Source organism: Argopecten irradians, chromosome 15 (genome assembly GCF_041381155.1).
Source record: "Argopecten irradians isolate NY chromosome 15, Ai_NY, whole genome shotgun sequence".
In the NCBI taxonomy this organism is placed as follows: domain Eukaryota; kingdom Metazoa; phylum Mollusca; class Bivalvia; order Pectinida; family Pectinidae; genus Argopecten; species Argopecten irradians.
Genome location: NC_091148.1, coordinates 4,292,098 through 4,306,655, shown reverse-complemented (window position 1 = coordinate 4,306,655; position 14,558 = coordinate 4,292,098). Strand labels below are relative to the sequence as shown.

Below are 14,558 nucleotides of genomic sequence, written 5' to 3'. Positions count from 1 at the left end.
TGGTAAGCTTTGATGAAGCTGTCATATGTGACACTTTCCACACCCGTTTTTCGTGGAACGCTATGCTGAAGCTGTCATATGTGACATTTTCCACACCCGTTATTCATGGTCTGCTATGATGAAGCTGTCATATGTGACATTTTCCACACCCGTTATTCATGGTAAACTATGATGAAGCTGTCATATGTGACATTTTCCACACCCGTTATTCGTGGTAAGCTATGATGAAGCTGTCATATGTGACATTTTCCACACCCGTTATTCGTGGTAAGCTATGATGAAGCTGTCATATGTGACATTTTCCACACCCGTTATTCGTGGTAAGCTATGATGAAGCTGTCATATGTGCCATTTTCCACACCCGTTATTCGTGGTAAGCTATGATGAAGCTGTCATTAGTGACATTTTCCACACCCATTATTCGTGGTAAGCTATGATGAAGCTGTCATATGTGACATTTTCCACACCCGTTACTCGTGGTAAGCTATGATGAAGCTGTCATATGTGACATTTTCCACATCCGTTATTCGTGGTAAGCTATGATGAAGCTGCCATTGACGGCATTTGCTGCGTCTGTCACAGTGGCTGTGTTGTTTCCTTTTCTCACACATATACACGAAAAATCGGCGCAGGCGTCTGGTGCATATTTTGACATTTTATCCTTTAGCACAGCCTTGTAAGACGAGTTAATAAACATATATATAATCGGGTTCCATATGACGGAAGCTTTCGCAAACAGAGCAGGCAGCATACTTATCACTGGATTGATAGCATGAATGTCATCAAAAACTGCGTACAATGAAATGGCGGAGTATGGTAGCCAGGATAAAATGAAAGCACCTGTTGAAAGAGAAGAAATCCAGGTAAAATACTGTTTAAGACAATGATGAATGCCGCTTTCGTACAAAGAAATTAAACTTAATCTAACAGGCAGCTTACATTTTACTTATTTCTTAGCTATGGGCCTGCATTATGATCAGTCCTTCAGACTATTTTATATAGAACTTCGCCAATTTGTTAATACTGTAAATTGGGATATTTTGGATGTGATCACGTATTGTGTTTGGTTAAAAAGCAGCAAAATTTTGACTACGTATGTATTTGGTAGTTTATGTACACGTTATTTATTGATCAATCACTTGTGTAAACATTCAAACGGAAACAACAAAACCTTTTTTTTTCTTTTTTTTTTTTTTTTTTGTGGCGAAAACGAATATAAAGGTATGTGATTATTAATCATTTCTGATGAAGACAAAATAGATGGTTTGCATTTCTCAATGATATAAGCGGCAAATTTGTAATGACGTAAGGAAAACCTGACAAAATCGCGTGCCTGGCAGCAGTTGTCAAAATGGTGAAGCACGGTCGTTTCGACAACTAACAAAGCGACAAACGCTACCAAAATTAAGATTTTATGCCATGCGTGACTGTATACGTTTTCCTCAATGTAAAATATACGAAGCATGATGCAGATTATGCATGGATATTCTTTATACCGGCGAAAAAACTGGTGTTGGCAATGTAAACACACACACGTTCAATGTACAGCTGTTCAAAGCGTGCCTGTTGTCTACCGGTTCATCAAATACACATATTAACCATTTGTCAGCAACATGTTCAGCTTTTAGGACTTGAAAGGAATTAAGTCAGACTGCATCCGAGGATGTTATACAGAATCAGTAACGAGAAACTGAATATAATATTCATGTACGTTACTGGTATTGTACAGACGTACATATAGTGCTAACATGGCGGAGACATCATGCATACCAACATAGACGTTTATAACCAGTTATGGGACCTATTTACGTCTTTTATAAATCACTGGTATAACTAAAAGTTTGCTGTTTTTATTAAATAGATGATAAATGAAGTAAAATATGCATGTTGGCAAGCCTTTACTGTCAAATTTACACATTTTGCAAGACATGAATATAGAATTTCATTAATTCAGTTTCTTATAAAAGAATGTTTGACATCTGTTTATCATTTACATCCGAATAATTATCAATAAAATTCCAGGTAAAATAAGATACTGCCACCTCCAAACAATTACTCTCACCAGTGTAAATTCCACACTTTTATTAGTAATGAGAAGTATCCAATATATTATACATATCTATATAAAATTTAAAAAATCATATATGCATGTAATTGTGATAGAAATGTTTTGTTTTTACAGATGACACAAAGAGTATAAGACAAGTTAAAGCTTTTAAAGTGTTTTGCGTAGATTATCAAGTACAGTTTATATATATATATATATAATGTATATTATATTACTAAACCTTGTTGTTTTATTTGTATCTCAAACTTTATGAGCTACATTACTTTTAAATAGGTATTATTGTAAGTTACACCCCCGCCACCCTTGATATTCTAAGGGTTATAATCACTGACATTATATCCACTTCTAAACTATCCTATACTGAAAGTCAAGGCAGTTCAGGAGAATAAAACTGGCCAATTACATGTTTGCAGAGTTATCCTTTTTGATTTCAGAGAGAGAGCGATGTCCGAATTCAAAGCCACACAGTCATCCACAGTGTACCGTCATTAGATTCTTTTGATGTGCATCAAAGGACCAACTTACCTGTCTTCTGTTGATTAAAATATTGTGTTACCAAGTACATAGTATATTCCTTATTAAAATAATTTATCATAACACATAATGGATTTCTATGAAGTGGCACACATGCTTTTGAGACCTACATTGAACATGCCACTATTAGCTATCGGGAGAAAACTGTGTAAAATATCTTAAACAACATATCAATGTTCTTTGCTAGGGGTGTATCCACCCTGACATCTTAAGGTATCATTCCATGTTTATGGCGTTAAAATAAATTTGTGCTGCTTTTTACAAGAAGTATACACAATCGTTTGCGAATTCGCAGCCCACAGCATCATTGTCAAAGCCATATTCGCTAAGTGTTGCTTTAAAAAGAGACACTAAAAGTTTCTCGTCATTCATTTGCGACAACATCAGATATGGCTGCACACCATAGTAAGTTATTATTTTGTCTATAAAGGTGTCCCTGAGAATAAATGTGGTAGTACATTCAGTGACGAAATGCCGAATGACGTCATAGGAAGGTTTCCGCACATCACACATCTTTTGCTACATTGTTGTATAGGAGGGCAAGTTAACATTTTACAGACGTATACTATTTCTTTCTAACTTGTATTCTCTAATTTCAATAGCTTATATACTTCACCATATGTCATGTGTACAATTTTAATACGATTTAAACCAGAGTCATTGTTCATTCGTTCTTTAAGTTGTGCGTTTTCACGGATGTGTATTGCAGCTCTTACTATATATTTCCACTCGCGTCGATTTGAGAAATTCCCATCAATTACATATTGAGATATAAATATATATATGTTAGATTATAATTGCGAAGAATGTTAACTATATCAGGCACGAATCCGCCTTGTATCTTTGATGTTCCGTCATAATTCAGGAATTTTAAAAGTCTACGATTGAAAATATCTTTTGTTGTGCTATTTGGAGGACTACTTATCAGGCAGTGTAGAAAGTTCAATTTCCTCTTTTCTATTGCACTATTGATTCATAAATGCCGAGCATCGTTTTACACATATCCGACCTTGAAGACTTCCTAATAAAGATTTATAATCATTTTTGTAGCATAGCGCTGAAAGATTTCTAGCGTTTGTCTGTCTTTTGCCGTTAGATTGCTCCACATTTCAGATCCATATAACACGGCTGGTAGTATTACCTTCTTATAAATGTTAACAATGATCAACGGCTTAGTATATGCACAGTCTGATGCCATACGAGTTATGGCATGTAACATGTTCCTTCCTTTTCTGCATGCTTTCTCCACAGCGTTTGAGATCTTGATGATACTTCAATTCTTAGATGAACTTCTGATTTTACCGTCTTGAGCTTACCCCCGTCCAATGTCCATGTGATATCTGTAATACAGTTTTGAAACGATAATATAGAACACTTAGAAGAATTAAAAGTAAAATTTCACGTCTTCGCATATTCTTCCGCAATGTTGAGTAGGCACTGAAGAGCTCTCGGACTCGTGCAAATGAGTGCTATATCGTCCGCTAGGCATGGGTTAGCACATTTAACTGTCAAAATTCTCGCGCCTGCTGGCGATGCTTCTAATTGGTTAAGTAGATTGTTTATATGGGGGAGGTATAAAAAAGTTGACATTATTCCCCCTTGTCTTACTGATCTTTTCACACTGAACCAACGTGATTGGACATTATTATGGAGGACCGACCTGACGATTCCTTTATATGAGTTGTAAAGCTTTCTGAACAAGTTTCCGGTTATACCGAGTTCATATAGGAGATTTCAGAAAAGATGGCGATGACGTCACACAAAGGTAATCCGGACGCTCAAAGGTACAACTCCGTATATCTGTACATATTAACATGGTGGGAACACAGCCGCTTCGATCTTTGTTTACATTTTATAGTAATAAATAGTACGGCAATCCGACAATTGCTGCTTGATCTTAATTTCAAAAGGTTTAAATAAAAATATGTAACAATAATATATAGATATTAACATATGGTATTCATATATTTTACGATCTTTATACTCCATTTTCGACCGCCACGAGAAAAAACATGGTCGCCATTATTTATATACATTAACAGAATTTTGCAAATATCAGCTTGAAATTACAAATTAAATTCCAAATTCCGAAAATATCGTACTGAAATTTTAATAGGCGATTACTGTTTTCTTAGTCTTACTTGGTAAAACACCTTACGATGTGTGGTTATGACCAAATTAAAGTTTGCTTTCGTAGATTACCCCAAGCGCACGGCAGCCATTACGTACAATACTGTCGAGATCTCGAATTTCGTCCTTTTTCAGAGTCACAAAATTACGTATTCTGGATATTTTTTTCGTCAGAAATTTTGGAGTTTAGTTTTTGACATACAAATGAGTCAGTTTGTATTTACTTTTTATCGTACTTTAAAAAAAAACTTTTAGTAATTTAGTATTTTCGAAGGCGTGCGCAATGTGTCCTGGTCGGCATTTACAGTATTACGATCTGTATTCATAAACCTAAAAGTAGTCTATCTAACATGTATTCGAATTATTTAAAAGTAATATTACTTCAATTTGAGACTTCACTTAGTAGCCCATGGAATAAAAGCTACTGAAATTAAAAAATAATTGTAAGCCTACATAATGACAATTGTTCATATAACGCGTCAAATTCTCGGATGTTGCCAAGTCTTTCCTTTAGAGCGAACTGATATGTTATCAAATGGTCTGTACTTGCTTTATTCCAAGATGTGTGGTTCCTTGGACTATTTTCTGGTACTTAACAATATCCAATATTGAGATCTATTGAGCAAACTATAGGTAGGTAGTTAGACGCTATTTCAATATCACCATTATCTAGTATTCGGTTACTTGTAACACTAGCAGCAGTTGATTGGTCTATAAATATATGGTCTAACGTCCATTGGCAAGACCCGGATGTATATTCTTGTCCAGTCCTGGACGGTTGATTGTTAAGAATGCACAAGTTAAAGTCATTAACTAGGTTTTTCACAGCATTTGCCTTTTGTCTTGCAATTGAATATGTCGGATTTTCTAGGATCCGTGCATTAAAATCTCCCGCTATAATAAGTTTACCGCATTGGTCATATAACGAAAGCAGATCGTGTTAAGTTTGCAAGGTTTCACAGTATATATACGCCAAATATGCTTTACCGGTTACTTCAATGGCAACAATACGTCATTCTTTACTTCGTCTAGTTTCCGGATGGTATATAGTAAGGAATTTTTAATAAGCAAAGTAAAGGTGGTTCCAACGTTGGAGTTTTCACGACAAGCAGCACATACTGCATAGTAGTTTTCGTCTAACGTGTCTAGATAGCCGTGCGACTTCTGGTACAATTTGTGTTCGGTGATCGCCCTTACGTCACAGTTCGTATTACGTAGTAGTTTAACAACATACTTTTACTACAGGAGAAAATCCCTCTTACATTCCATAAAGTCACGGTAAACACCGTGATACCAGCGAGAAGTCCGAATTTCGACATATGAAACGTCTGCCTTTCCCCGAGTCTATTCGAGTGCTGTGTTCTAATAGAAGTTATCGCGTGCATCATTATAGTTCCAAGAACTGTAATTGCCTCTGTTGAATCTGTTGTAATAATCATCGCTATCATCTTGCCAATAATTTATATTGCGTTCATTATCATTGCGGTATCGCGGTGCTGTCTATCTCGATCGAAGTTTTTCTTGCCATTCCCTATTGGGGAGCCAAGGTCTACATACCACGCTTTCTGGTCAGAATCCTGGGCTTTCGAGAACAGCGGCAGCATTTGGTTCAACGTTTATCTTTGCCGTAAAGCGATCCAAATTGCTGTGGAAATATCCGTATGTCCGTTATTTTAACATGTTTCCTTTGTAGGTAATTGACGATGGCCGACTTGGTTGTTTGGTGACCTATACCACTGAGATAAAACCGCGCCGCGCGTTTTCGTTTTTGAACTTCAACAAATATGCTTTGGCCTTCGTTTGCTTGGTCCATATTAGGCTTACTATTTCTTTGTTGGTGGTCATGTCCTCCTTCCTGACTTTTTGTAGATTTCCCGACTTTATTGCCATACGACATACCGTGTCCGCTTTTTGGTTCGTAGTTTTGAGCATTGCCATTTACAGTATCTGTGGGTAAATTGGGAGAAAGTGTTACGCATTCTTGGGGTTAATTTGTAATAGTGCTAGCGTTGTTAGTCGGAACATCCCGGCACTGGTCGGGACTGGTCGGGACTGGTTGGGTTTTGGTCAGTATGGGCGTCCATGCTGCTCGCGCAACTGTTTCTGTCGTCGCGCTTCGCAGATTGTCGAGCTGGTCGTCTCACCTTTACCTTATCAGGCTCGGTACCGTTAGGAATGTTCTGTTGACAAGATATTATGTAATTCTTGGATATTATTCCAAAGTTCCGTGTTTTCTAATAATTTCAACATCTGACATTAATTTTTATGGCTTTGCTTCATAGATAATTCAACACTTTTCAAACGTTCACATACTGAATTAAGAACACATTGTTTGTTTATTTCATCGAGTTTATTCTCATATGATTTTGAGTTCTTTTTTTCATATCGATTTCGTTGTCCACTATTTAGCGGGGTACCGGCGGTCAGCTGTCACTTCGGTGGCCCTACCCATACTGCATACACTTTCAATTTCGGTCGAATCTCCGAGTATAAACGCCTGTACCTGTCATTCATGGTAAACGACAACGAAAAGTTCTAAACAGAAAATTAATTGAAAGTTCTAAACATGCATGAAAGTTGTACATAACATTAGATAAAGGAAAAGCCTGAATATCACTAGAATGACTGTTTGTTTCAAAGTTGAAAAGTTTTGATTTCACCTCAGATTATTTTCCCTTTTGCTTGTTTACAGCTTTATATGAGAAAACTTGACATACAGTATATTATTTGCTTTGTTAATAAAATTGAATGTTAAGTGACTCAAATAAGTCCATAAATAATATTTCTATAAATTTCATTGACATATAGATATTAACATTGACCTATAGATATTAACATTGACATATAGATATTAACATTGACCTATACATATTAACATTGACCTATAGATATTAACATTGACCTATAGATATTAACATTGACCTATAGATATATTAACATTGACCTATAGATATTAACATTGACCTATAGATATTAACATTGACCTATAGATATTAACATTGACCTATAGATATTAACATTGACCTATAGATATTAACATTGACCTATAGATATATTAACATTGACCTATAGATATTAACATTGACATATAGATATTAACATTGACCTATATATATTAACACTGACCTATAGATATTAACATTGACCTATATATATTAACATTGACCTATAGATATTAACATTGACCTATATATATATATATAACATTGACTATAGATTTACATTGACCTATAGATATTAACATTGACCTATAGATATTAACATTGACCTATATATATTAACATTGACCTATAGATATTAAACATTGACCTATAGATATTAACATTGACCTATAGACCCTATAGATATTAACATTGACCTATAGATATTAACATTGACCCTATAGATATTAACATTGACCTATATATATTATATTAACATTGACCTATATATTAACATTGACCTATATATATTAACATTGACCTATAATATATTAACATTGACCTATATGTATTAACATTGACCTATATATATATTAACATTGACCTATATATATTAACATTGACCTATATATATTAACATTGACCTATAGATATTAACATTGACCTATAGATATTAACATTGACCTATATATATTAACATTGACCTATATATATTAACATTGACCTATATATATATTAACATTGACCTATATATATTAACATTGACCTATATATATATTAACATTGACCTATAATATTAACATTGACCTATATATATTAACATTGACCTATATATATATTAACATTGACCTATATATATATTAACATTGACCTATATATATATTAACATTGACCTATAGATATTAACATTGACCTATATGTATTAACATTGACCTATATATATTAACATTGACCTATATATATATTAACATTGACCTATAGATATTAACATTGACCTATATATATTAACATTGACCTATAGATATTAACATTGACCTATATATATTAACATTGACCTATAGATATTAACATTGACCTATAGATATTAACATTGACCTATAGATATTAACATTGACCTATAGATATTAACATTGACCTATAGATATTAACATTGACCTATATATATTATTAACATTGACCTATAGATATTAACATTGACCTATAATATTACCTATATGATATTAGATATATATAACATTGACCTATATATATTAACATTGACCTATATATATATAACATTGACCTATAGATATTAACATTGACCTATAGATATTAACATTGACCTATATATATTAACATTGACCTATATATATTAACATTGACCTATAGATATTAACATTGACCTATATATATTAACATTGACCTATATATATTAACATTGACCTATATATATTAACATTGACCTATAGATATTAACATTGACCTATAGATATTAACATTGACCTATATATATATAACATTGACCTATATATATTAACATTGACCTATAGATATTAACATTGACCTATAGATATTAACATTGACCTATATATATATTAACATTGACCTATAGATATTAACATTGACCTATAGATATTAACATTGACCTATATATATTAACATTGACCTATAATATTAACATTGACCTATAGATATTACATTGACCTATTTTACTTGACCTATAGATATTAACATTGACCTATAGATATTAACATTGACCTATAGATATTAACCTATTATAACATATAGATTAAATTACATGCCTATATATAACATTGACCTATATATATTAACATTGACCTATATGTATATTAACATTGACCTATAGATATCAACATTGACCTATATATATTAACATTGACCTATATGTATATTAACATTGACCTATAGATATTAACATTGACCTATAGATATTAACATTGACCTATAGATATATTAACATTGACCTATATATATTAACATTGACTATAGATATTAACATTGACCTATAGATATTAACATTGACCTATATATATATTAACATTGACCTATATATATATTAACATTGACCTATAGATATTAACATTGACCTATAGATATTAACATTGACCTATAGATATTAACATTGACGTATAGATATTAACATTGACCTATAGATATTAACATTGACCTATATATATTAACATTGACCTATATATATATATTAACATTGACCTATAGATATTAACATTGACCTATAGATATTAACATTGACCTATATATATTAACATTGACCTATAGATATTAACATTGACCTATAGATATTAACATTGACCTATATATATATTAACATTGACCTATAGATATTAACATTGACATATAAATATTAACATTGACCTATATATAGTAACATTGACCTATATATATATTAACATTGACCTATAGATATTAACATTGACCTGTAGATATTAACATTGACCTATAGATATATTAACATTGACCTATAGATATTAACATTGACATATAGATATTAACATTGACCTATATATATTAACATTGACCTATATATATATTAACATTGACCTATAGATATTAACATTGACCTATATATATTAACATTGACCTATATATATATTAACATTGACCTATAGATATTAACATTGACCTATAGATATTAACATTGACCTATAGATATTAACATTGACCTATAGATATTAACATTGACCTATAGATATTAACATTGACCTATAGATATTAACATTGACCTATATATATTAACATTGACCTATATATATATTAACATTGACCTATAGATATTAACATTGACCTATATATATTAACATTGACCTATAGATATTAACATTGACCTATAGATATTAACATTGACATATAAATATTAACATTGACATATAAATATTAACATTGACCTATAGATATTAACATTGACCTATATATATATTAACATTGACCTATAGATATTAACATTGACATATAGATATGAACATTGACCTATAGATATATTAACATTGACCTATAGATATTAACATTGACCTATATATATACATTGCCTATAATTACATTGACCTATAGATATTAACATTGACCTATAGATATTAACATTGACCTATAGATATTAACATTGACCTATAGATATTAACATTGACCTATAGATATTAACATTGACCTATAGATATTAACATTGACCTATAGATATATTAACATTGACCTATAGATATATTAACATTGACCTATAGATATTAACATTGACCTATAGATATTAACATTGACCTATAGATATTAACATTGACCTAATATAGCTGTCAAGAAAAAGCTTTATCCTCGCCACTTTGTATAATTGTGGTTTTCCTTTTAATTGCTTCTCACATGAACATTTGCAGTTTACCTAATGATGAATCCCATTTTTTCAATCAAATAGACAACCAGAAGTCTGATTTCACGTTTTAAATACTGTTGAATTACTAGCTAGTGTCATCATATATATCTGAGTAAAAAAATAAGTAAATATATATTTACATGTATCAATTTTACATGTAATAAAGATACATTATTCAAGCACTCAATATCTTATCATGAGTTGTCACGCCGGTATTTACACCAAAAATAACGCGTTTCATCGTGTTGACATCGGTAACAAATGTGTCAGGCAATAGAAAGGAAGTGCCGTTTTTGTCAGGTGTTCCTTACGTCATTACAAAAAATGCCGCTTACATCACTGAGAAATGCAAATGGTCTTTTGCAAAGGGATATATAAGTATCAATATGACTTCTAATCAGATTACGTCGGTTTTTTATTGTTGAGGGATTCATTTATAGGACCAAAAAAAAACAAGTAAATCTTCAGAATGTATATCTCTTTCATGGTGCAGGTTTTAAAATAAAATTTATCGATTTTAGTAAAACTGAAGGCAATAAGATTACTAGCAAACCACAGGCCTTCAGCATTCTCGATACGCCAAGGGTTCCGATCACTTACGATCTCTGCACCCCTATACTTTCTCATAGAAAAACTGGAGGCAACAGAACAGAATAAGTAATTTAGTCTTTTGATCTATATCAAAAGAGCTGTAGAACGGCACACTGTGGTTGACTGTGAGGCTTTGAAGTTGGGCGTCGCTCTCTTTGTAGTATTTAAAGAATTTTTTGCAGGCATGTGATTGGTTCAGGTTTGATCCCCTGAAAAGGCCTTCAGAGACTTTCTTTGAAGATAACGGAGTGAGCGACGCCCAACTTAACAACTACACTCTTAGCAACACTGTACCGTTATTTCATTCCTTTAATGTATATCAAAGGACCAAATTACCTGTGTCTTCTGTTTCCTTTAGTTTTATAATGAAATAGTCTAGAGGGGTGAATATAACGACAGTGATATTAACCCCTGGAGCATCGAAGATGCGTTATCCGATGATCACTATCTTTATAAATGATACATTTTGAGTATTTAGCTATACTTACACACAAGGATAAACATTGTCTTTATAACCTTGATTTCACGTTTCAGCATATTCTCGTAGCATTTCCCATTATTTCTCAGGGTCTGGCCCAATCTGTGTCTATGGGTACGTACCTATTAGTGGTAAGAGTAGGATAATAGTGGGTATTTTTCAAATCAAACTCCATGCCTATGTGTTTTATCTGACAATAGATTAGGGAAAGTAAATAAAATATTAAATATTTATATATATGTATGTCGAAATTCCTAAAATTCAAATGCATAAAATTGCTTATTTTAACTTAAAGATCTGCAGGTAAGACAAATGTAAAAAGAAGTTTTGAAAAAAACTCTTATATAAACGAAAATGACCATAGATATCTCCTAGCACCTAACTTGTAATGGGAAAGTAAAATTAATAAAATAACGACTCCTTCCCAAATTAATCTCTCAAATGTACATTCTGTTTTCTTTAATGAAACAAAACTCTTCAAATACTAGTAACATCGTTTAGCATTAGATACCGTACACGGCAAATCAGGCCCGTTTCAGATATCCACGGTATCGAAATTGGCAACAAATTTACACTCGTTTTCCATAATTCATATGTAGAATGCTATTTTGGCTTCAAATCGCAAACCAGTCGGCTCACATATGCGTTTATTATATTTCATGTTTATCCCAAGCGGGACTGATATCTTAAATGTACTGCACCATTAATTTTGTTCACACTTCATCTCTATTTTAAATTTTGGTATCTAATAACTTTTATATACATAACAGTCTGTAAAAACCGAAAATTGTTTGTTTGTTTTTTTTCATTCATATATAAATATTATTTAAGATGCTACGGCCGCTGACGAAAGATATTTTTCTCTATCAAAAACAGGAGCAGACAAATTAGTACTTTTCTTCAGTTGCAAAAATTACTTACTTTACATCATTACCAACATTAAATAGTTTAAGCTTCTTATTTTACGTCAAGAAAGAAATATTTAAAAAAAAATAATCGAATCCCGAAAAAAGTCCATGCCACTATGCCCTATATGAAATGAAGTACTGGTTCAGAATCCACCAAAAACAAAGTCTATTATTATAAAATGTCAAAATGATGATAGTCGTTTATGCTCTGTCGTCAGTGGAGCATCAGTAATGAGCAATTATTAAAACATCAAATAATTAAATCATACTTACTACCAGAAATATATTGGTGTACGAGAACAGCATCACAGATACAGGGATAGCTAGGCCGAGTAGCATCAAAAGGAACGTATAACAAAGAGAAGAAGGACTTCGGTCGGACCAATTGATGGAACAAGAGGTTTTTTGCTCCTCCAAAGTATAAGAGTTCCATCCAAAGAGGGGACAACTGGCAAGAAAAAGCGCGAGAACCACACAACCGATAACAGTATAGGCTGTTGCAGTTTTGGACAAAAATCTCTCCCAACTTTTTTTAGCCATTATGACGTATTTTTCAAAAGACATGACCGTTAGAATGAAGATTTGAAAAAGTCCCAGAGCCGTCATTGCAAATCCGTGAAGGATGCAGCCATGTTCGCCAAAGACCCAGTTGTAAGCCAGAGACGATATTCCAAGGGACGGGACAATGACGATAGCCGTTAATATACTAGCTACGCACAAAGCGATGACGTACACACTATTTCTTGACTTGCGATTGTTTTGTTCCATCAATATATAAATGAATATACTGTTGAACAATGAGCCGCATATTCCAACGAACAGCATAAAAATGGCGGTCGCTCGAAGCATCGCTTGCTGGAAGGTTTCGTCAAAGAAATTGGTGGAATTACACGTACAATTATCCTCAATTAACATAGTCATGTCTTACTTACTCATGTAAACAAAAGTACTAATTTAGGAATTTCAAATGTCTCGACTTATTCACAACATGGCAGACGACATCAAAATCCATGGATATGTCCATACACTGTGGAAATGGCAGACACGGTAAATCACTACTTCAGGTCGTTTGTATATACCAACAAAACTACACAGAAAAATGAATTCCTGAGCAAAGAGCATCAACTTTCCAAGATCAGATCAAAGTACGTATTTTACATAGAACTTTAGCTAAAGACGCCTTCCAGGTATATGATCTTTATAATGGTCTTTTGCTGCTAATTCAAAGCATTACACTATTGCGATTACATTACACGGACAATAGGCCTGTCATGTTTTTAAACCACGTTGAAGGTGTCAAGCCATCGTACAATATGTTGGAAAAATCTGGAATCCGGGTTCTTATCAAGGTGGGGAGAGTACAGTTTATGTCAATCCCTGCCCTAATAGAGCGAGTGCTAATAGCTCTTAAGTATGAAAAGTGGAGAGCGCCCATCATCTGATTATATTTAAAGACGATCCTTCTTCTTAAGCCCCCATCTGTCATATGATTTATGTCATCGGTGTATCATCATTTGGATTGCATGCGATGCCAGTTGATTACAATTTCTGTGAAGTT

The 14,558-nt window shown here is 32.9% G+C and overlaps 1 protein-coding gene across 1 annotated transcript; it reads right to left on the bottom strand.

Moving 5' to 3' along the window:
* Positions 1 to 523: 523 nt before the first annotated feature.
* LOC138309633 (melanopsin-like) lies at positions 524 to 13,921 on the bottom strand. The gene is made up of 3 exons (XM_069250856.1): positions 13,274 to 13,921; positions 12,103 to 12,214; positions 524 to 840 (listed from the first exon to the last, which is right to left on the bottom strand). Exons 1-3 carry the CDS (start codon positions 13,919 to 13,921, stop codon positions 524 to 526), a joined length of 1,077 nt encoding a protein of 358 aa, XP_069106957.1.
* Between the last annotated feature and the right edge of the window lie 637 nt (positions 13,922 to 14,558).